The sequence below is a fragment of the Pieris brassicae genome, chromosome 6 (assembly GCF_905147105.1).
Source record: "Pieris brassicae chromosome 6, ilPieBrab1.1, whole genome shotgun sequence".
NCBI classification, from domain to species: Eukaryota; Metazoa; Arthropoda; class Insecta; order Lepidoptera; family Pieridae; genus Pieris; species Pieris brassicae.
Genome location: NC_059670.1, coordinates 2,712,105 through 2,737,059, shown reverse-complemented (window position 1 = coordinate 2,737,059; position 24,955 = coordinate 2,712,105). Strand labels below are relative to the sequence as shown.

The following is a 24,955-nucleotide window of genomic DNA, read 5'->3' as shown; positions in this document are numbered from 1 at the left end:
TCAATAGCCGTTGGTTAAAAAGTAACCTTGTTTGGTTAAGTTTGTACCAAACATCAAATTTATTAAAAAAAGTAATGAACAAAATAATTTATCTGGTCAAAAGACTAAATCTAAAGCCCTGAATTTGTTCCAGCTGTCAGTGTTATCAGTGACGTCCATACAGTCCACCTCCTCATGCGGATCCCGTGAATCAATGGCCGTGGGTGCTGGTGAGGTGAGGCGTCGTTTGGCTGACGCGACTGCTGCTGCACCGCCGAATACCTTCAAACATGACCCTGCTGATCCGTCAGCTGTGGCCCTTAAGGTCTGTGAAGTCATTCTTATCATAAAGGAAGCCTCTTTCTTTCTTTCTTTCTCTTCTCTCTTTGTCATACCACAGCTTTGCGTACGTCACGTTATAGTACTAGTAAAATAAATTACTTGTAATTCTTAATATAACTTATTAATTACTGTTATGTATTCCTTACGGAGAACTCTTCTCTTCTTACGAACTAGACTTCTGTCTTTATGTTTCTATATATATATGTGTGTGTGTGTGTGTTGAGAAATTTTAACACACATTAAATCTCCTAACCTATTTCCATGGTCCGCGGTCTTTTTTTAATTTAGTTAAATATAGAAGTTCAGGAACCTCGCATTTGCATTCTCCGCGATTTTAACGGATTAAACAGTACTTATCCCGAGCTGTGGTATATATATATGTATATATATATATTCGGTATGGGCTGAACGGTTTTAAAGTGTCTATCTCGAACCTAATCCGCTGTTTTTCTGGTACATAATTATTCTTATTTTGTCTTGTATATATGTATTTTTTTTAATTTGTTACATTTATATTTACCTAAATTGTCATACATTTTAGATGAAAGAGTTTGTAACATATACCGTTGATCTAGTATAGTACTATGATGTGATAACCTTTATTCAATAAATAACTATTTGTGTGTAAATAATTTGTTTGTATTTACAGGAATCTTGGGAGAGCAAATTAGCTAGAATGCGATCTTCGTCTCCATACGGCTACTTGGCGGGCTGGAGACTTCTTGGGTGCATTGTTAAGGTGAATAATTCAATCAAATTTAATATTGTAACGCAACTGTGTTCTATAGTTCTATTTTTACGTTATCCTAACTGTGGATGGGAGTTACTTGTGGATACGCAGATTAATAAAAGGACTTGGGTACTCAATACTGTAGTTTTTTATGTATTTTCCTCAATACTTATCCACGTCCACACGCGAAACGCAGTGCGCAGTAACTGCCGATCGCTAGTTCATAATTCTCTTTCATACATCAAAACGCTTACTCGACACATTCATGCTTACACGTGCCCTACAATATTATCAAAGTTTTAAATCGCCCTATACAAATCATAAAATGTATGTTTTTCAAAAATTTATTAAACCTACTGGATTCTAGATGTATTGAATGACGGCGTCTCTCGATAGACATTTACGTACATATAGTACGCGTATCATAAACAAGATTGTCTCTATTATTAAATAGGCTATTGCATAATCAAATTGAAGATAGCTTGAACTATTTTCTTACAATTTACTCTAATTTATTTAGGGTTTTAGAACCCGAGACGTCTGTAGTCGAACATAACGAACGTCATCACCAATATGCTGCATACTTAAACTGTGAAAATCAATCTTTCCAGGTGGGTGACGACTTACGTCAAGAGATGTTAGCGGCGCAGCTCCTACGCCGACTTCAAGCCGTGTGGGACCTCGAGCGAGTGCCGCTGACGTTACGGCCCTATGAAATCATTTGCCTCGATAAGGAGTCGGGGCTCATACAGCCGGTGAGTTACCATAAGAAATGCGGTTCAACCCTACGTTGTTGTTTTTTTTTTTTCGAGTTTAACAAATTAGCTTTTACGATCCCTTTCAGATAACGTTTTAATGTGAAAACGTCCTAAGACAAACCTATATAGTTATGCCGTCAATTACATTAGGAGGGTGAATGAAACCACAATTTTTTTCCACAGGTATTGAACTCGGTGTCGCTACACCAGATAAAAAAGCAATCGGGGAAGTCGCTTCGGGCGTGGTTGGAGCTGGAGCACGGTCCCGGGACCAGCGAAGGTTTCCTCCGGGCGCAAAGGAACTTCGTGCACTCGGCCGCTGCCTACGCCCTCACCAGCTACCTTCTGCAGCTCAAGGACAGGTGAGGCCGTTTAAGCATTAACAATGATTTGATGACATTAAATATTATTTTAAGCCCTACTTAGACTTTCATCGAGTCACGTGCAGACAAACGCCTTTTTTGGTGTGACTAAGGTACAGAGAAATATGTGGACATACATACATATATTCACGAAATATAGCGCGCGTGTTTGGAGCCTATATATATGATTCAGGTGCACTTTTAACTTTTTGTTTTTCCTGTCATCCAGTATCAGTTTAGTTTCTTCTTTATAACTATATGTAATATGTATTTTTGCACTTCTTGCCTACCTTATGTAATACATTTTTTTTCCTTTACTCATAGTGGTTGGAAGAGATCGCTCGAAGGCGATAAGGCCGCCAGTTGCGCTCCTTTTCATTTAATTATGTTCAATTTTTATATTGTAATGTAACGAAGTGTTAATAAATAAATAAATATCTCTTATATAAATCAATATAGTCTGTGATCACTTTTTTTTTTAAATAACAAATCCTTTTTTGGTGTATAAATGGGAGATGTAAATTCTCTTTATTTTAATTAATAATAATAACTAAGCTTCTTTCCAAATCCTTAAAGTTAAATTTCAAATGTTTGTATTATTTGCTAAATATATATAATTTAATTATGTAACTATTAATTTCAGACATAATGGCAACATTTTGCTGGACAGCGCTGGACACATAATCCACATTGATTTTGGCTTCATATTCTCCATCTCACCGAAAAATTTGGGATTTGAGAGTTCGCCATTTAAGGTATTTACAAGATATTTTTTTTTCTTTTAAAAAAATCTGGATTGAGACACGTATATAGGATGGTTTTCGTATCCTTATATCGTGTTTTTTATTGATAAAAAAAATCTATTTTGGTCAAATGTTATTTGTGTATTACCCACAATATAATTCAATACTTCTATTCTCGAAATTTAAAGCCAAATGTAAAATATTGCCGGGGACAAAAAAATACTTATAAGGTCTGCTACAATACTCGGAGACAATATATTACAGCAATATGCAATTTATTAAGAAAATTACATACCCTATATATATCTGTTTAGTCAGCATTTCTCACCGAGAGGTGAAACGATACTTAAAATATAAAATCAGTTCGGTATCATCCTCCGTCGCGGGCACACATTTGTTGGCATTATTTTAAAATTCGATAAATATTGTAATCAAATTAAAAGTTCAATTGTATCCTGAACTCATCTTTTTTTTTTTTTTTAACCCAAGTACTAGAATACTTCTAACAGTACGTCGACTCAAAGGAACGCTGTGATTGGCCGATTCTTTACCCTTTTTTATTATCGCTATTAGCATTCTAAAACTTCGTATTAGACCTATTAATTCAAAATACTATATTTTCTTATAAACAGGAACATCAAAAATATTTTTTTTTTTTCAGCTGACACCAGAATTCGTCGAAGTAATGGACGGCGAGAATTCAGATATGTTCGCGTATTTCAAGATTCTGATTCTGCGCGGATTAATCGCGGCAAGGAAACACTGCGACCAGATATTGCATCTTGTCGACACCATGAGAATGAGTAAGTGTTTATACTTAAATCTAACTAAATTTGTATAATTTTGATAACACTAATACATAACTCAACGTTTTGATTTTCGATGCCGTGAAGTTGGTATTGCAATATATGGCGGTAATATACAAAATTTATTATGTAAACGTTTTGCTGCTATCTGTACAAAACACTTGACTAGGATTAGACTTAGTGATGTAACTGTGATACTCTCAACTCTGGTCAATCAAACACAAGCTCATACGGTAATGATGGCAAACATCGTCAGGAAAATGTATTCATAGACGTAGACATTTATTACTAACGAAACACGTAAAATAATAAAAAAAATATTTAAGAAAAACAAGGTGGATAGTGCTAAGTCATGGTTTCTAAGTTTCGACTCTGTGGTGGTGCAACAGATGGGATGGGAACAAGCAACATTATAAGTGTTAATAAAAAAGTGTTTTTTTTTAAATCATAACTAAATTCACTTTATCAATTGCTTCTGTCCATTCCAGGTGGTCAGTTAGCCTGCCTGCGCAGCAGCAGCTCCGTGTCGAACTTCCGTTCCCGTTTCCACGTGGGCCGTACGGAGCCCCAACTTCGACAGCTCGTCGATCGACTCGTGAGTGACGCACTCAACTCGCTATCGACTCGTCTTTACGACAATTACCAGTACTACACCAATGGGATACTTTAGTATTGATTCGAGAAATATATGCGATCGTTGTGTACGTGCGTATACGTTTTATATACGTACCAGTACGTTATATCAACGTGTACGCACGTATTTAATACGATTCGTAGATATGAATGACGTTCGTGTGTACGTATACGTACAAGTGCATCATGTTGACGTTTGCGTACGTATTTAGTATGAATAGCAATTTTGAATCGCGGTCGTTTTGTGTGCGCGTACGTTATGACGTACGCTAATGAATTTTCTCCAGATAACGACTTAGATAGGTGATTCAAATCTTTAAATTGTTTGGATGTCATAATTTGTTTAGAAATCAAATCTTATATTAGTGTGTGATAATTTAATTTCTTAATTATTGAGCAAATGTTATTCAAGAGAATTCCATAACCTTTTCAGAAATGGTAGCAAATCGCAAAAGAACATTTAACCAAAATATTTTAACAGTTATTTACCAATAGTTATAATAATTTTTGTCACATAATGATTAACTGTATGATCGTAGATTCACAATTGCATTAATTTTGTGCCATAGTATCGGCCTATTGCAGTTTTTATAGACTTATGTCAAACATGGATGGCAGTTCATATTTCCAACGTGTTTGCATGACGTCATCAGGTGTTTTCACAAATGTTTTAAAGACTTTGGTGGCGTATAAATATTAAATTGTGTAATGTTTTGGATTTTGGGACCTGGTTTTTTTTCAAATCGTTTTTAAGTCGTCCGTCCCGTCCATTGTCGTAGTTCCGTTAGATGAGCGTAATTCTTCTCTCTGTCATCCGATGTACGAGGAAAAGAGATGGAGATTGAGTTGAAGATCGTGTCAGATCATGATCGATAAAAATCACATAATAGAGGCAACGCCCCTGAAAGGACAATTAATTATTGTTTAACTGTTTCGTTGTGTACCCAAAAGTCATACAAAATTGGGAATGCTTACGTCTTAATAGTGACTAAAACATTAGTTGTGATTCCAGTTTGTCAAAATCGTTTTTGACGTACAGGAGTGTAGGATTCGTTTCTGTAATCTTAGACATTGTTCGTCGATTCTCCTACTTTGATAGAATTGTTTGGGAAAATAATTTTTGGACACATTACGGACTGAGACATACACGTAACGATAACTTTCATACATGCCGTCTCCGCTTTGGTGTAAACACATGTATGAAAGTTATCGTTACGTGTATGTCTCAGTCCGTAATGTGTCCGTTCCGCTCTCAGTGGAAAGCGGGCATAAGTCCTAAAATCGCTTTCTATGAAACCCATTTTCCATATAAAAGTCTTTGAAATTCATTATTAGAACAAAGCCAACTGTTTCTGTATCAAAGTCCTCTGAAAATGTTAGTGTAAATATAATTCGCAATGAAGACTGATTGTTTCAGGCGTGGAATGGTTTAGATTAGTTCATCGTATCTTTAAGTTTTTATTGTAAATTGTATGTGCGTGAATTAGTTATTTATATAGATAGGTTATGTCCAAGACACCAATTAACATTTGGATTTTAACTCATTGAAACGCTTAAACCTATTAGTTTCCGTATTTCAAAATTTAGATTTATTTTGACGTGTTTAAGTTCATACAATCATTCCATTATTATATTGACGCGGCTGATTTTGGATATTGATTCTAATGTTCAGCATTTACTAGGCCTCGGAACTTAAATGCCGCCGAAAACTTCTGGAATATTCCATATTAGCTAGACTGTATTGTTTCTCAGTTATTTTGAGGCCAGAACGGATGAAAAATTTACCGTTGTCCCGGTTCTAATGTTAAGTGTATGAGGAGAGTTCAGAGGTCTGCAATTGAGTTTAAGAGCGTTATAGTTAGCCGCTTTGTCAAATTAACTGTGGAGATTATAGTTCGGGTTTTAGATAAATTCATACAGAATCTTTCGTCGAATACGGCGGCTAGTAACATTTCTGTCTGTAGGATTATTAATTATTAATTAATGTATAAGTAAAGTATTTAAATCAGAGAGTTAATTGAATCTCTAGACAGTTAATTAAAAATCAATCAACTCGCTAAAGTTCCGTCAGACAAGTGAGTGAACGAAACGTTTAACGAGTTTCCTAAACGTTCCTAAACAAGACTAACCTAACCATTTACAATTTCCAAGCTCTCAATTCTTCACGATCACCGAACAATAACACGTGAAAAAGTTAATCAACACGCTGGTTTTCGGTCAGACAGATAGTTAAACGTTTTCGACGCTGCTTTATTTAAATCAAAATGCTCCGATTTGATTGAATATCGACATTTAATTAACTGTCTAGAGATACAATTAACTCTCTGATTTAACTACTTTGCTGCGACATATATTGGATAATGACGGCTAAACATACCGACTGGACTAGTGAATAGGTGAAATTTTGTTGAGAGAATATGAAATTGTTGTAACGTGGTCAGTGTACGCTTATAAATGAAATAATTTTGGAACAATTTTTTTAGTGCGTGCTCGAAATGTATCGTTATAAATGTCGACTGACGAGTAGATGGCTTAAGTATGTACCTTCGATATTTTATCTTAAGTGCCGATTTCCCAATTATGCGGGTAGCACATATGTGGGTAGATAAAAAAACTCTTCTATACAAATTTCGAATTGGCATGATTGAAAAATCGACCCTATATAATCTTGTATGTTTGTCTTAAAATTGTAAATAGGTTTTCTCAATAATAAATTCAGTCCAAATTTAATGTTTCTCCTGAAATTTGATTATTGCATGTTATTTATCTTCGTGTACAGATAATTTTAGGTAAATAACTAAATATGTTTATCTTTTTTTAATATAATGATTATACTACGAGTTTGGAGATCTTTTATTGTTCGCCTTTATTAAAACATGAATTATCCAATTGGGATTTTTATTTTTACTTGGTCTAGTTTATTAAATATTACCACATCAGACAAAGTACTATATATACGGTATATGTCACATACTCTTTAATCTAAAATCTATGACACTTTAGGTGAACATAAATGTACAATAAAAATATATTTTTCGCAGCCAACTACCTTCATTAGCCGTTCAATTAAAGGCCTAGCCTTTTAACTTAACAGCGCAGTTTAAGCGGCCTGAAAGACATTCAGCCGTAGTGTTTGTTGCATTTAATAAACTGGCTGGCTAATGCTTAGGCCATTCGTACGATATAGTCATTATTTGGCAGAAATAACGATGATACATAAAATTAAATTGCTTACGTCAAAATCAGATTATTGTCACTACAGTCTTGCATTGTACTTATTGTTTTTTATGGAACTTTGGAAAACACCATCAAAGTTGTGGTTTGCCAATGCTATTTTGACAGTTTAAAGAGTTCCGTTTCAAGTTTGAGTGGCAGAAAGTGCAATTAAAGTTAAATTAACAGTCAACAGGCTAGGTAAGTAATGAAACGTCATTGATCCAAATAATTTGCCTAACTGTTTGATCAACGGACTGAACATCTTTCAGGCCGTTAGTTTAACGGTGCTGTTTAGTTAAAAGGCTAGGCTGTAAACTGAACGGCAGATGATTAGGTTTGAGATGGACACTTTACAATGCGTATTTAATAACCGATAGCCTAATTTAATTACAGAATTTGATAAAAGAGCTAATTAAAGTTTTTTACCAAAACTACGTATACCTTGACTTCCTTATTATTTTGACAGGGGAATGGGCCTTGTATAATTCCTCCTGAAATTAGTTTGAAGGGGCGAAGTTATGTACAGAATATGCCTTCGTGTGTGTACTGTAGTGGTTTATCCAAATAGACCTAAGAGCAAAAGTCTGATGGCAGTTAGTGCCGCGTCCTGATGTATGCAGAGGTCTACGGTTGTGAATTGTATGGCTATATCTTCATCGCTGGCTGGTGGACAAGTCGAGCTTGTGGAAGCCTCCCTTCGTGATTGCGGTTCGGTTGGGCTAATATCCAAGCCTCCTTACTAAACAGCGCCGTTTAACTAGTGGCCTGAACGAAATTCTGACGTAACGTTTTTTACAGCATTTACTAAATTGGCTGGCGAATGCGTAGGCCATTCGTTCAATAGTGACCATGTGACAGAAATAAAAAAGATGAAACATATGACATAAGAAATTCTTTATTAAATATACTAGCGGACCAGACGTTGTCCTGCCTTAACTTTGAATGAAAACTTGATATTAAATTGAACTTTTAATATAAGGCGTGATAGCGCGTTCAGAGCTAACGTGTTCACAGAGTTCAGGTGATGTGCATTTTTTTCTTAGAAATCATAAATTAATTATTTTATATGTCGGTCGGTCGGAGTTATTATATAGCAATATAAGCAGCGTTTGTTTTAAACGATATTCAGTTTTCTTACATCCTCTTTGACCATATTTGCAGCATGCATTCTGTCAAACGCCATAAGGTTAGATCAAAAAAGATTGAATGAAAAAAATTGCTATCATAACCAAAGTCAGGATTACTTAATATGCTGGTTAAGTATTCTTAAATTTTCTATTTGTCCGCGCGTCTTTTTTTCCGTCATAAGAACCTCCTAATAAATAACAAATACAACAAAAAATGAATTAGCGAAGTCGGTCCAGCCGTTCATGCGTGATACCGTGACCAAGGGAAATAGATTTTTTTTTATATATCTATAGATTTTAAATGTAACATATTATTGTTCTTTGGAACTCATGAGATGTCGTAATATAATTACTAAACTTTCAAGGAATATGGATCCGCAAAGGACTTTTTAAAACAAGCACATCTATTATTGTGACATTGACACACAGGCTTTCTCAAAGAAATAGCGTTCTCTAAAATTTCATTTTATAGCCGTAGACAGACTACTACTATCTGAGACAACAACTGTTGTAAAAATTAGTTCACATCAAGGTCATTTTAGCTAGTTGGCCATAATACTATTTTAGACGTATTCAACGCCTATAGTAGACGAATTATGAACTGTGGTCATATTTATCCGTTTGTCTCGTTCGCACTTTCAGGTCTTATGGAGGAGGGTATATAGGAGAGGTGTAGTGATGTGCGTAAGAATTGTAGAGCTGCATATCGATGACGGGATAAAATTTCAAATTTAATCACATTAAAACCATGTTAGAAAATAAATTCTCCAATGTGCGTATTGAATGATGAAGCGTAAGTATTAAGTATCATATAGAACAACCCTTACTCCTAACGACGCACGAGTGCGTAAGCTAGTAGCTAAGTATCGATAACGGTACATTGCGTGCCCATACTGTCAGTGACAATTATTACGACGAATCAGTTTAAAATGCGTCGACGTCAGCATTTTTGATAGAAGGCGTTCGTTGCTTTATTTAGTTTATGTTCCAGAGCAGTCTGCTGTCTAGAATCATACCTTTAGTCTAGTTCTGTGTTGAAGAGTTTGGGGAGTCTGTAAAGTTCAGGGACTCTTTGGTTTTGAAAACAAGATCAGTTCGGAAATACTTCAATGGACTGGTTCCACATAGCGGCAAAAAATTGCCTAAAGAAACGCAACACTAAGCAAAATAAAACAGAAATATAATATTTATATATTTATTTAAATATCACTTCTTTTTCTTTTTGCCACGCGATTTGAACTTCAGCTTCTGCTTCACCTTGTCCCTTCGCAGGCGTTCCTTGACGATCTGCTGTTTGTCCCTCATCTCTCGCGACGAGGCGTCAACTTTCTTCTTGGCGATGCGCTCGTTGTGCTTCACCCAGCGGGGACGGAATTCAGATGCTGAAATATTTAACAATAAATATCGCAATACAGCAAGGAAATGCTACCACCAATAATGGTTAAAAGGCCGGCAACGCACTCGCGAGCCCTCTGGCATTGAGTATCCACGGGCGGCCCCTTTGTTTTATACAAAAAAAAAATGTGTGTGTGTGTCAGCTAATAATTATGATATATATCGAATAGAAAAAAAGGGTAAATGAACGCATCTGCTAAAATGATAAGAGAAACAAACATATATCTGTAATTATTCGGATTATTTATATTACTTCAATAAAGCGTACTACATAAAGTATGTTACAAAACAATATAAATAATAACAATAATAATTGTGTTCCATTTATACAAATCCAATTTTAGAGAGAGAATGAGTTCAATCCTACAGATATATATGTTTGTCTCTTTCTACGTAACGCCTCAACTTTTCGTGTTACACTTGATTTTACTCCTCATAAAATTTCCGTACGGAGCCTTATAACTCAAATCGTTTCTTAAGGAGTAAACTCCAAAAATACAACGGCCGGAAGGACCAAAAATTTGACATTTTAGACTCGACTACTTGAATAAAAAATCCAATAACAAATTTGTCAACTCACGTTGTTTGCTCTTGGCACGCGTGTCATCCTCGTCCAGTTCGCTGGTGTGGTTCCGTCTCTTCCACTCGTCGTATCTGCCGCTTCGGTAAGACGCGGGCACACGGCCTCCGCTCTCCGTACGAATCATTTTGCGACCACCGTCCTTAAATACAAATAAGCCATTTGCAAACTAAACTTTATATTACTAGCGGCCTGCCCCGACTCTGCACGGGCAACCCAAAGGTATATATAAGTTTTCTCTGCTTAAAAATGTTTATCAAAGTTCAAAGAATATTTTTCCAATCTTGAGTGTGTAATAAAAACATGTTTTTTTTTAAAGTAAAAAGTTTGAAAAATGCTCATTATTTCGTTTTCTCTCACTGCTCTTTTTTATATAATTAAACCTTTTTATTTTTGCATTTAAATGATTAGAAACTATTACAATTAAATTGGTTGTTTTAAGAGTGTGAGAGTGTTGTGAGACCTTTTTTATCGAAATCGATAAGAAATGCTCTGCTGTGGGAAGCTGGCAGAGGATTATACGATTTAAAAAAAAATTACTGGACTTAAAAGTGCACAAATCTTTCTTAAAAACTATCAGGAACTATAGTACTATTGTATTTGCTGCCAGAACTGAATTTTTTCGCTCTGCTAACTTCACAGACACGTCTTGAGTGAGCTTAGCGAGATTTTTTACGATTGATATTTATTTATGTACGTCCAAGTGATAATTCCTTCATTAATAGAACGAAGTTTCTTGCCCTCGACTTGCGAACTGGTAGTAAATGTAAATTTAGAATCTAGGTACATCTTTTCTGTTGATGATCATAATTATGATTAAAATCCTATGAAGCAGACACAATTCTGCATCTGCTGCCTATAGACACATTTTGGTTCTAAAACCCTTTTAATTAATTTTTCGCTGTTCGAAAATACGATTTTCAATTATCAAAATAGACTAGACATTTGACTATATTCTTTTATTATTATGAAAATGTTAGCATAAGCAATTTTATAAAACGTAAACGTGTAAAATATACAGTTAATGTATACGTACGGGATCAACGTGCACCATCTTCTTTCTCTTTCTATCCCAACGCATCTGCGATTTTCTCACTCTCTCTCCGTCGCCACAGTCCACGCCCATGTCTAGTTCGGCTTGAGAAGCTCCGGCAGCGAAGTTCACAGACATACTGAGACCAAATAATACATTCTTTCAAGGAGTTTTCATATTTTATTTCTCCAAACTTTTATCACTCCAATTTTTATGGCTTGGTTTTAACCTCTCTCATAGAAAGCAAGCAAGTATATAATATTACCATCGATGCAGTTTTTTCAAGACATTTAAATTAAATATAATCCCAAACATTTGTTTCCTACTTCAGTTACCACAAGCTAATTACTACTAAAATTGAGCCTACTGATTAAGTTTATATTACATTATATTTGTTAATAATAATAAAATAAAATATTATAAGGGAGCGTTCAAGTATTACGTCACGCTTTTTTTGGGATCCCTGATCCCCCCCCCCCATGAAACGCGCTGTAACGTTAAATTTTTATTAAAAATCCTTCGCTAATTAATCGAAAGATACTTCGGCAAACTGTCCCTTGGCATCTCTCAAGTTTTATTGTTAGGTATGGGCTTTTTAGATTTTTGTATCTGTTTCATGATAATTTTTTTATCCATCTAATAGGCAAGTGATGATCAGCCTTCTGTGCCTGACAAACGCCGTCCTCGATTTCCTCACGATGTATTCCTGTGCAAATGTTAAATGCGCACACAGGAAGAAAGTCCATGGGTGCAGGGACGGGGATCGAAAATTTAGACCGTGCAAATTTTAAGATAATCCATTTATACATAAAAAATACATAACTTATAATTAAAATAATTCAAGTTAAAAAGGACTAGAACTCTAATCTCACCCGGTCTCAGTGTGTTGATCGCTTGCAAAGTGCGGAATATAATTCTCATCTCGAACAGCTTCTTTCTTCCTCTTGCCTCTTCCTTTCTCCGGTTTATTTATAGTTGTCAGCGAGTTTTCTTGAAGAACGTTGTCACCCTGTAATTTCATATTTATTGTGTTTAAAACTAAATTAAATACTATCGTATCACTAACGTGTATATGCATAACGTACGTATACATATATCGTAAACACTAAAAGTAGGTCAAGAAAACTAAACTGTCCTGTTTTTTGATGATTGATTTCAGAGCCGTGAAAAACAAACAAAATTACGTGACCTAAAACCAATAAAAGTACTCTTTAAAATGGTCAAATCCCACGACTGCAATCGGCCGAGGGTAAAATTTGTTATTATTTTGTATGTAAGTAAGTTGTAATCGTCTTTTTTTTTGTATGTAAGTAAGTTGTAATCGTCTTTTTTTTGTATGTAAGTAAGTTGTAATCGTCTTTTTTTTGTATGTAAGTAAGTTGTAATCGTCTTTTTTTTGTATGTAAGTAAGTTATAATCGTCTTTTTTGTATGTAAGTAAGTTGTAAGCGTCTTTTTTTTGTAGGTAAGTAAGTTGTAAGCGTCTTTTTTTTGTATGTAAGTAAGTTGTAATCGTCTTTTTTTAGTAGGTAAGTAATTTGTAATCGTCTTTTTTTGTAGGTAAGTTATAATCCTCTTTTTTTTGTATGTAAGTAAGTTGTAATCGTCTTTTTTTTGTAGGTAAGTAAGTTGTAATCGTCTTTTTTTTGTATGTAAGTAAGTTGTAATCGTCTTTTTTTTGTAGGTAAGTAAGTTGTTATCGTCTTTTTTTTGTATGTAAGTAAGTTGTAAGCGTCTTTTATTATTTATTTAAATAAGCCTGGATAAGTTAACACATCAATTCAAAAATAATCAAAACCATTTATTCATATAACACACACTACACTTATGAACGTCAAAAAAGAAATGCTTCTAATTTTCCATTAACTGCCAGTTATCAAACCGAAGGCGAAGAGTGGAAGAGAAAAACTGGCAATAAACACTCCGCCACTCTTATTCTAAACCAATTGCAAGTCAATGGTTGTATGGCCCAAAAAAACCTGACAAGTTTTGTCTTTTTTGACCTGCTTGTAACTTCGAAGTTATTATTATCTTTATATATATATAATTCTACAGTAGGTGTGTCTGTTACTAAACTCCTCTTAAACGGCTGGACCGATTTAAATTTTTGCTATGCGTTTGGGTGACGCTGTATGGTTTAGTTTCAGAAATCAGCCCGCACTTTCATACTTTATTTGTTTACATCTTAATCACTTGAAATACTTGCAGGACAACATCTTCCCGGGATCGCTAGTTTTTTATATAACAGGCTGAAGGCCTGATGTTAAGTGTCACAGAAAGTCACCTCGCTAGAGGGCTCGCAAGTGCGTTGCCGGCCTAATTATTAACCAAGTTCGTGGTATGTTACAAACAATGGAAAATTACCATTCCATCCTTATTTTCTCTCGTCTTCTGAACGGTCTTTCCGTGCACCCGTCGCTTGGCTTTCATAGCGAGGTACATTGGCGAGTCGTTTCTGCCCGTCAGCTCCAGAATTGTCTGAAACGGTAACAATTATAAGTCCAATCCAAACACAAAATTAAAATCTATATTTTTGTGTGTCCATATGTGACTTCATAATTTAAAAAAAAAACTATTTTTCTTAATAGTCCGGTTTCCTCACGATGTTTTCTATCACCACACGAGCGTAAATGTATTAATCCATCGGTCAAAGTCACAGCCGGGATTCGAACCTGCGACCTCAGGGATGAATCTGATGCCAGGTCGATTTTACAAAAGACGAGTATTTATTGCCGTAAATAATTACCCCTTTGGGCCTGAAATTCTTGATCTTATCGACCAGCTCCACCACGGCATCCTGGCCCTCCTCTAACAGAAACGGATGAACCAAAGAGGGTAAGTTGACGAGTTTCGCCCGTTTGTTGGCATCGGCTGATGCTGGTTCACGCCATTTTATGTATTGTTGCCAACCCCGGCCACACACACGCGCCGCGTCCTCCTATAATAAAAACCTCGCATATTTAGTGGAAAATATGAATTGTTCGGCAGACATTGAGAAATTTATAAAAAAAATATTATACTAGGGGGTCGTAAATTTGGCTCGGTCCGGCAAAATTATACATTTATATCGCAGGGAATCGAATCCCCAAGTTTCTTTAGCATTAAACCGCTTTAGTGACAATTATAGTGAATCGTGCTACAATGATGTTTTTATGATATCAATCATACAAACAAGCCTGCTAAGTAATCTAAATATATAAAAATTAATCGCTAATTCTTTTTTGTTGTTTGTATTTGTCAGGAGAAGCTACTTATGAAAACTTAAGAAAATTGCGCGGAAAATTAGAAAATTTAAGAATACTTAATAATTTAGTAATCCTGAGTTTTTTTTACGATAGCAATTTTTTTTTCAGTGCATAGCACTTTTACAATTCAAACTTTTTTCATTTTACTTATGGCATTTGACAGATTGCTGCAAATATCGTTAAAAGGGATGTGAGACAATTGAATATCGTTAAAAACAAATGCTTGGATCGAAGTTATTATATTGATATACATATAAAATAATTACAGTAGCTAATAATAGTTTGTGGCATTAATCTTGAAAATCCATGTTTTTCATATGGCCAATTATATGTCGGAATACCAACAAAACTATTTATATACGCGCCAGAAACACAAACACATAATGTTGTTTATAATAAAGCATTTTAAGATAATTACACCAATTCGAAATCAATATTGTCGGGTCTGCTAGTAGATGTCTTCTTTCAAACACACAAACACATACACAGTTGCAAATTGAACACACGGCCTTATGCTTGAGGGTCATATACCAACACTGACCTATTTAATAGAGATATAATAGAATTTTAAACAAAAAAAAATAATATCTGTAAATATTAATAACATACTATTTCCGAGTGATTCTTCTCCCAAGCCATGACGTCCTGGTGTCGCAATTCCAAGGCAGTGGTGGACATCGAGCCCCAGACTCCGCTTGGACAAGCTGTTCCATTTTCGTTTACCTGACAGATTCAATACCAAATAAATCTCTATATATATTTATCATAAGTATTTAAATTCTGTATTTGATACAGTATTCAATAAAGAAGATAATTTCTTTGATTACATTTTATAATTAATATTGTGTTTTTATTCATATAAACATTTACATAAATTGTTCTCTGAGTGAAAAAAACAGTCCTCTGGGTGGCAAAATAGTTCTCTGCCGCATTTTTTTACACAACTGCTAATAATTCGAAAAATAAGGGAAAATCACAATCGTTTCTTGTTTATGTGTATTTATATTATAACTATCTATTGACGTTAACATATTATATTTTTAATTTGGTAGAAAAATAGGGATCCCATTTAGTAGAGAATATATATGTATAAAATTTGCGTGTCACAATGTTCGTTCCCATACTCCTCCGAAACGGCTCGACCGATTCTTATGAAAATTTTTATGCATATTCAGTAAGTCTGACAATCAGCTACTATCTATCTTTTAAACCCCTAAGTTATAAAGGGATGGCCACCCAAATGTATTTTATCTTTTAGATTTTTTGTTTTTATTTTTTTATGATACAACATATAAAGATACATACAACCCTTAATTGTCACCCCTCTATGATCAACCCCCATTTTTATTATAGTAGATAGCTTATTTTAACTAAACTAAATAAATGTTTCATGGAAATAATATACATGGCAAAACGACGTTTGCCGGGTCAGCTAGTAGAACTTTAAATATCTGTTTGTCAATGTACGTATTTTCATACGAAAATATTAACTGATTTCGTTTAAAAACACAGTATTCCGTAATTGAAACAGAGTTTATCGATACGCACCAATATTGAATTATTCTCCCTCTTATTTTTACACAAAAAAAATATTGTTTTTATTTTCTTATGATACAAAATACAAAAATACATGTTGTATGTCACCCCTCAACGATCAACCCCTATTTTTTATTATAGTATATAGTTATTTTTACTAAACTAAATAAATGTTTCATGGAAATAATATACATGGCAAGACGACGTTTGCCGGGTCAGCTAGTAGAACTTTAAATATCTGTTTGTCAATGTACGTATTTTCATACGAAAATATTAACTGATTTCGTTTAAAAACACAGTATTCCGTAATTGAAACAGAGTTTATCGATACGCACCAATATTGAATTATTCTCCCTCTTATTTTTACACAAAAAAAATATTGTTTTTATTTTCTTATGATACAAAATACAAAAATACATGTTGTATGTCACCCCTCAACGATCAACCCCTATTTTTTATTATAGTATATAGTTATTTTTACTAAACTAAATAAATGTTTCATGGAAATAATATACATGGCAAGACGACGTTTGCCGGGTCAGCTAGTAGAACTTTAAATATCTGTTTGTCAATGTACGTATTTTCATACGAAAATATTAACTGATTTCGTTTAAAAACACAGTATTCCGTAATTGAAACAGAGTTTATCGATACGCACCAATATTGAATTATTCTCCCTCTTATTTTTACACAAAAAAAATATTGTTTTTATTTTCTTATGATACAAAATACAAAAATACATGTTGTATGTCACCCCTCAACGAACAACCCCTATTTTTTATTATAGTATAAAGTTATTTTTATTCAACTAAAATAGTGTTTTCTATAAATAATATACATGGCAAAACGACGTTTGCCGGGCCCAAACCCAGCTACATTTGGTCTGAGCCTCAGTTATCATTTATTTTAATAGGTAAGTAGGTTATCGGCCTTCTGTGCCTGATACACCGTCGACTTTTTGAGTCTAACGCTGGACATAGACAGATCGAATGTTTAATTAAAAGTAAAAATAATAATAATTAAAAACGGTTCAAAATACCTGTGAGGGATTAATTAGTTCAGCTCCAAGGAAAAGTTGCAAGTCTAACAAATGTGCGACGTCTTCAGCGGCGACCAGAGAAAAGGCGCGACCTGATCTACCAGCACGCGCACTTCTACCTAGAAGTTAGTAGTAACTTATGAACGTCAGAAAATAAGTAAAATTACGTTCAGGACGTAGAGCGGGCAAGAACTGGCAAGAAGGTCCGTCACTCATGTTAATCGCTACGTTTTGAGTCATACAAATTATTTGAACTGGAGCAAATCAATCCCAAGGATTAGGGTCATTTAAGAATTCGTCAAATTTATAAAAAGCTTTATTGATTAATTTACGTTTAACGAGAGCTTTGAATTTATTTAGTTATAATTCGAATACAAATATAGAAAACACCTTCGCACGGACTGGTGAATATTTAAGTATGGCAGGTGTCGAGACAATGAGTCATCCGACATACAGTCCTGACCTGGCGCGCTGTGACTTTCATTTATACCCAAGAACTAAAGATAAAATTCGAGGTATTCGCTTTACGAGCCCTGAAGATGCAAGGAGGTGAAAGTGTACGAAAATGCCATAGAAGAGACCCGAGACAAGAGTAAGGAAGGCCCACTGCTTTTCTCAGTGGTTCCATCGAATGTGACGATGAGTAGAGAGGAACGGAGATTACTTCGAAAAACAATAAATGTATTGGCAACTTTCTACATTAAGCCGTTTTTCATTTTCTAAACATTTTCAGTGTTACCTAGGTATATGAATAAAGTTTGAGTTTTAATACTTTAGTCGTATATGTGCTTGTATACCGTGTCGATTGTTTAATACCAATAGCAAGATTTACTTGAATTTATGTATGATATACTGAACATAATTGATAATAACTGATATAAATTAAAGTAGATATTTCTATTATTTTCTAGAATGCTTTCAAACAAAAATTCCTTCATATACGTATTATATGCTACAATATTTCTGTAGAACTAGGAATACACTCACAAATCATCAAATTTGACCTTTTGAGGTATATTTATATGCATATAATGACAACTGTTTATTTGCAACATACAAAATCGGTTATATATACACTATGTTCACGTTATTTTTTTTTATATGTACAAAAACGTATATTGGAAAAGACAATTAATATTTAACATATAAACACGATGAATAGATCGTTTTTTTTTTTCGAAAATATAACATAGTAGATTAATCCTACCAATAAATGACAATTGACTTACCAACTCTATGCACAAACAACTTTGGCTTAGCAGGAAAGTTGTAGTTTATGACCGTATCCAAAGATGGCAAATCCAACCCTCTAGCGGCCACATCAGTCACAATGAGAACTGAGCATCTCTTATTTGTAAATTTGCCGAGTGCTATTTTACGAGCTGATGAATCCAGGCCTGAGTATGCATAGGTGGAAGATATACCTACTTTTTGGAGTATCTGAAATAATAAAGCGCTTCAGTTGAGAGCATGCACTCGAGTGCATTTGAACTCATTGAGTACTTTTTATGAGTTTATTAAATACTTGAAACATTAAAAAATATCTTGAGACATAGATATTGTATGTACTTCAACATAAATTGATTAATTGTGTATTATGTTTATAACTAGACATGTGTTTAGGAGGGGCGATGACAAAAATATTATAACAACTCTAAAATACTTCAATTATAATTATGGTATTACAGAAAGCTATTAAAAGAATGATGGAAACAAAAGGAATGCAGGCCTACATGTAGGGCCTTATATTATTATTTTTATAATAAAATTTAACTGATTTCCCACTCACATTATATTGCAATCTACACAAAATTATTTCAAACTCAGCCACAACGGGTGACATAGTTCAGTGTATTTTACTAATATGTTGTTTAGTATTGTCTTTTGTTAACATAGCTTTTACACATTGAAAGAAAACACTTTTTTCAAACATTTTTTTTTTGATACGCTACCCTAACCTACATATTTGTTTTATAATAAAACATTGAATTGTGAACTTAAGAAACTCTTAGGGAGCGTTCAAGTATTACGTCACGCAATTTTTGACCCCCCCCCCCATGAACCCCAAAACCGTAACGTTTTCTGTATCCAATAGTAAAACGTTTTGTGACCGACCCCAGTGACTCTTTATACTTACCATTACGTGGTGTAAAGTACTGGAAAGTGGAAAATAATATTAACAATAACTTAAGTCAATCCTCGCCCCGCATCGTAAACGTTTATATTGTTAAAACAAAAGGACCCCCCAAATTTGTTACTCTCTTGTTAATTAATGTTTTTATTGATATTTTATTTATATTATGTATACTGGATAACTCACCAAATGTAAATATTCCACATGATGTTTTGTAGCAGCAAACACGACAGCCTGAGGCGTATTCGACGTCAACACTTTCTCCAAAAGTAATAACAATGCCGCCGTTTTCAATTCAGCTCTGACTATAATCCAACCCAGCCATAAAGTAGATGGTAACTTCCAATCCACATCCAATCTTAAAAGTACAGGATCACTTAGACCTGCTCGAGCAAACTCTACCAACATTTTGGGTAAAGTTGCAGAGAACAGCAATGTCTGCCTAGTTGATGGTAAACGGGCAACCAGTTCACGTAGTTGCTCACCAAATCCCAATTCGAAAAGTCTGTCAGCTTCGTCAAATACTACAGTTTCTGAAATATAAAATATAAAAGATATAAGTTTAAGGAAAGCACAAAACAAATTAGCAAAGGTTCATTTTGACAGATTTTTATAAAAGTAGGAGCAGTGTTGGTTTCTTTATTTTGCTTTATATAAGCTATACAAGCAATTACATAGACTTTGATACAAAATCTTTACAATTAAAATTTACATAGTGGGTATTTACTGTTATCTATCCATTTCCAATGCTCTGCAGCTGTATATTGTACCAACTAGGTTATGAAAACCTAGGTCACCTTAATAATTTGTTTACATTACAATACAACCTTTATATAAGCAAACAAAACAAGTTATTTAAAAACATTATCAATATTTGCAACTAGATTTTAGTATATTACTATCACAATTACAACAGCTCTAACTTATTATTAAAACTAAAAATTTCCTGAACATAATAAGCATATACTATAATACTCACTAATGTTGTCCAATTTTAAGTTCATTTCAATACAAATGTGTAAGAAACGACCTGGGGTTGCAACTACAATATCTGGTATATCTCCTGACATTAAACCAAACTGTTGATCTATTGATTCTCCACCAAGTATAGCCACTGATGTTAGTCCTGTGAACTTTCCTAGTTCTCGCACAAACTTGATTGTCTGAAGTTCAATAGAAGAAATGATCATACTATTAATATATCCATATTTTTACAACTAGGAAGTTACTTAGTGGTTAGAATTTGACAACAGAATAAATAAATTCTTTCAAACTTTACCAATGGTACCAATTATTTTCAGGATCACCTCAGGTTTTTACCTGCTTTTTAAGAAAATAAATTAAATAAAAAATATATATTTACCTGTAAAGCCAGTTCTCTGGTAGGAGAGAAAATAAGTGCTCTTAAATTTTTACCAGGTAATGTTTTATGGTTAGGTGATATAAGCTTTTCCAGTATAGGCAGAACAAAACATGCAGTTTTGCCAGAACCTGTTCGAGCCATAGCCACAACATCTTTATTGTCCAATGCTAGTGGTATTGTCTGGAAACAGATTGAACACAATAATTATTATAAAGAAATTACCAGTTGTCATGTTAACATGAAAACAACAAATTATCAGTAACTGGGCCGAAGCAATTTGAACTTTGCGTTATAGCAATAAAACTTATATTTGTTTTTGTATACAGCAAAAACAAAAAAAATCAGCGGACAGATAGGATATAATCGGGAACTCTGAAAGAAAGGATATTATGAATGTTACAGTATATTTGTATATACTAAGTCCACTTACCTTCCTTTGAATAGGGGTAGGTTGTTTGTAGCCTCTTTTTGCAATACCTCTAAGGATAGGAAAACTAAATCCCATGGACTGAAAGCCTCCTGAACTTTTCTTTTTACTACTTTGACCATCTTTCTTTTCTATCACCTGTGTGGGCACTTCAAACCCTGGCAGTTCATCTTCTGCTTCTTTAGGAAGTGACATTTTGCAGTTATTTTAGGCACAAAATGAACATTTTAAGTCGTGAACTTAAAAATAAGATTAGTTATTCAATTTTTAATAAATACAACACGTGCGCGAACGTCGCGAGCATGTATGTGACAAATGATACTTGACTTATTGTCAGTTGTCAGAATGACAACTGTGGAGAATTCAGTGACAGAGGACATCAACGTTAACGTCGCTGTCATTACTGAGTTATTTACTGTTGACAAAACATGCGATTTCCATTTAAAAGTACTCTAGTCTAGCCAATACTAGACCGGTATGGCCCACTGAAAGCATCTGACTTGTATGAAAATGCTAACCTGAGCTAATGTCATTGCTATACAGTTACATATACAGCATCAGCCGTTAAGCCAGAACGCTATCTGCAAAATATAGCGTGTAATGCGTATTTCATTCATAATGTATTTTATACATTAAAAATCATACTATGTAATCGCACTGTTCCTACTTACCCTATCAAAGCAAGAGATGTTTTACCTCTGACGTTAAGTTCAAACTTCGATACTAAATATACGGCTACTAAATGTTTCTTATTACTGATTATAGAACTTTTGGGATCTAATCGTTTAAATTAAATCTTTCTAAATATGGTAATTGTGTTATATGAAACAACATTATTTGTTTTATAATGCTTTATGGGTTTCCACGCTGCTGTGCGTAAATTAATTTTATTAAACCAGCAAATCATGATACGTGGAATTCTAAGACGGAAGTTCGTAAACAAGTTTTGCATAAACAACACAATAAACGACGATTGATGTAAAAAACAAACTGTTTCAAATATCAAGGAATCTTGAGTCGCCAATTAGAAAGACTTAACAGAAATTTTTGTCCAGAAAACGTCTGTCCTGATATACTCAAAAATTTATTCATGTGTCTAAATACGCAATTGCAGTGAATCTGTCTTATATTGGTAACAATCTTAGTACGTAACATTTTTATCAACTCTGATTTCATTTTTAGATTACATCTCTTGGCAGTTTTAATGTTGGCAATAATTCTAAAAGAGTGTTACCTATTAGAGACTAAATTTTTCCGAAAGTACCAGTAGTTTTGAAAATACCATTCGTAGAACCTCGACGTCCGTCGTTCCAAAACTGAGAGTTGGTCGCGCACTACCGCTATGTAGAACACGCTGCCCACTGAAGTATTTCCAAACCAATTTGACGTCGGGTACATCAAGAAAATAAAGTACCGATTCTTAAAAGGCTGGCAACACCCTTGTCTGACTTCTGTCAATGTAAGTGTCCATGAGTGGCGGTATAAGGTAAGATGTACCCGTTACGTAAAAAAACACATAAATTTTTTTATCAATTGCTAGGCATTGTGTTCTAAAGGATCTATTAGAGACTGAACATGTTTAAAGTTTTGCTGACACGGTGATATACACACCGCGAGGATATCTGAATTTCTAGTTCCACTATTTACGAAGGTTTGATTGGCTTCAGAAGTCAAACCCTTGACTAGGACCTAGGTTACATCTCGAGTATGATAACAACTCTCATTCTTGTAACAAACAAAAATGATCAACGAATTAGATATAAACTTTTTAGATTTCATTTTGTTTATACACTTCTAGGCACTGTTTCATAATCAGCGGAAAAATTACTGCGCAATTTATATTTAAACAAAAAATCATTAATACCTATTGTTAGTGTTATCTTTGGAGGATTCGTTTTTTCTATACAAGTTTATGAGCTAACAATATTACTGAGTGTGTATAATAAGTAATTATCGTATGTTGATTGTATTTCATAAACTTATTTAGAAGTAGGCTTTGTTATTTATATAATTCACCTAAATCTAGATTTGCTACAACTATTTTGCAGACAGTTCGTAAAGTATAGTTCCTAGCACCCGCATTTAGCACATTTTAAAACAACAAACGGTGTTTGAACAGCTAAGTGCTCGCATGAGTCCGTAAACTGCTTGTACGGCCGCTCTTGTGGTACGGTCGTAACTGACATCCAAAAGCATCCGTTGCGTAAGTTATCGAATGGTCAAGTGCATCAATCTTCAATTTAGTTCTGTAGGTACTGGGCCGTCGTGGCCAAGTCGCTCTGGAGACAATTTTCATCAAATATTCGTAATTAGATGTGTAGTATGAAAGACCCAATTAGAAGACATTCCTTTCTTCTTGTTCGTTTCCTAAGTAGAACGTGATTTTTGATCACAATAAAAAGATAATCTCTGTTTAAAAGACATACGATACCTATACACGAGAAGGCGGAAACTTTGTGCTCTGTTTCAAGAAATTGCTCGAACTGTTCAACGTAAAATGTGAAACGTTGAAACAGTTAAACTTTTGTATCATGTGTTGCACAGTTCCCATTCAATAGTATTTAATATGATATGAGAATAAAAAATAATCCTAAATTTCAAACTGAATTATATTATGGTCGGTCGAAAAGAACAATATAATAATATATAGTGTATATTAGAGAAACGTAGGTATGTATAATTAATGAAGGTCGATATTACACGCGACCGAGTTTCACAGTTTCTTCACGAATACGCAACCCACTCCTGGCTAAAACCTGCTCACTATTACAGTGCCATTTTAATGACCGTTAACCAATCAATTTCGCATTGATGTTTGATTTGAAAGATTCTATGATCGAATCCGAATACGATAGAATAGATATAGGGATAAAAGATTTAAATGAAAGTTAATAAAAATGTTATAATTGATAATTTCGTTTATTGATACAGATGTCTTAACTATATTACGTGCTATATATAATTATTAAAGCTTTGGATGGCAATATTAAAATTAAGTTTTATATAAAATCTATAGTATACAATAATTTCACAAGTTGGTTATGTTATAATGTTCAATAGATAAACTAAGCAATAATTACGCTTTTGTTTTAAGACCAGAAATTAGATCCAATAATGCTAAACTTATGAAGGCAAAAAGATGTCCTTTGTCTATTATTTTACCGGGATTGAATACACAAATCGTCACCCATTAAGACCTGTTTCATAAAACCGAAAACAATGTCCCTTTTCATTAACATGCATTATTTTTTTATTGCAAACATAAACAACTGAGCATCAATCTGTTAATCTAATTTCTTAATAAAGCCTAAACCGATCTGACCGAATAGAAATCTTACTAAAGGCATTTGTAAGACCCGAGAAAGACAAATCTCTATTTATTTTACCCCATTTTCGTCGTTATGTATATAAGAACGACAGTTATACATATATTTTAGTATATTCCACGTTGTCTCTCAAGCACATTGCACTGTAATCAAGGGCCCGTTAAGCTCCGTCATTCCTCATA

The 24,955-nt window shown here is 34.1% G+C and overlaps 2 protein-coding genes across 3 annotated transcripts in view; one reads left to right on the top strand and one right to left on the bottom strand.

The window, feature by feature from the left end:
- LOC123710745 (phosphatidylinositol 4-kinase beta) overlaps window positions 1-5,076 on the top strand; it is a 42,769-nt gene extending 37,693 nt beyond the window's left edge. For both annotated transcript variants that reach the window (XM_045662889.1, XM_045662890.1), the window contains exons 5-11: window positions 134-304; window positions 971-1,060; window positions 1,663-1,806; window positions 1,993-2,171; window positions 2,815-2,926; window positions 3,576-3,717; window positions 4,209-5,076. In XM_045662889.1, coding sequence (XP_045518845.1) covers window positions 134-304; window positions 971-1,060; window positions 1,663-1,806; window positions 1,993-2,171; window positions 2,815-2,926; window positions 3,576-3,717; window positions 4,209-4,390 — 1,020 coding nt within the window. In that variant the 3' untranslated portion in view covers window positions 4,391-5,076. The remainder of the gene's footprint in view (window positions 1-133; window positions 305-970; window positions 1,061-1,662; window positions 1,807-1,992; window positions 2,172-2,814; window positions 2,927-3,575; window positions 3,718-4,208) is intronic.
- A 4,801-nt stretch (window positions 5,077-9,877) lies between these two features.
- Window positions 9,878-21,748, bottom strand: LOC123711181 (ATP-dependent RNA helicase DDX54). The gene is made up of 13 exons (XM_045663630.1): window positions 21,451-21,748; window positions 21,021-21,200; window positions 20,637-20,820; window positions 19,844-20,190; window positions 18,753-18,963; window positions 17,524-17,642; window positions 15,558-15,671; window positions 14,450-14,641; window positions 14,068-14,181; window positions 12,577-12,713; window positions 11,708-11,843; window positions 10,672-10,813; window positions 9,878-10,078 (listed from the first exon to the last, which is right to left on the bottom strand). The coding sequence occupies exons 1-13, from the start codon at window positions 21,640-21,642 to the stop codon at window positions 9,903-9,905; spliced, it is 2,244 nt and encodes a 747-aa protein (XP_045519586.1). The 5' UTR covers window positions 21,643-21,748; the 3' UTR covers window positions 9,878-9,902.
- Window positions 21,749-24,955: the final 3,207 nt, after the last annotated feature.

Coding starts and splice junctions, on each gene's coding strand:
- LOC123711181 (XM_045663630.1), bottom strand. CDS start 21,642: ATGTCACTTCCTAAAGAAGCAGAAGATGAACTGCCAGGGTTTGAAGTG. Junction 17,643..18,752: donor GTTGTTTGTGCATAGAGTTG/GTAAGTCAATTG, acceptor ACTAACTTCTAG/GTAGAAGTGCGCGTGCTGGT. Junction 12,714..14,067: donor GAGAAAATAAGGATGGAATG/GTAATTTTCCAT, acceptor ATGAAATTACAG/GGTGACAACGTTCTTCAAGA.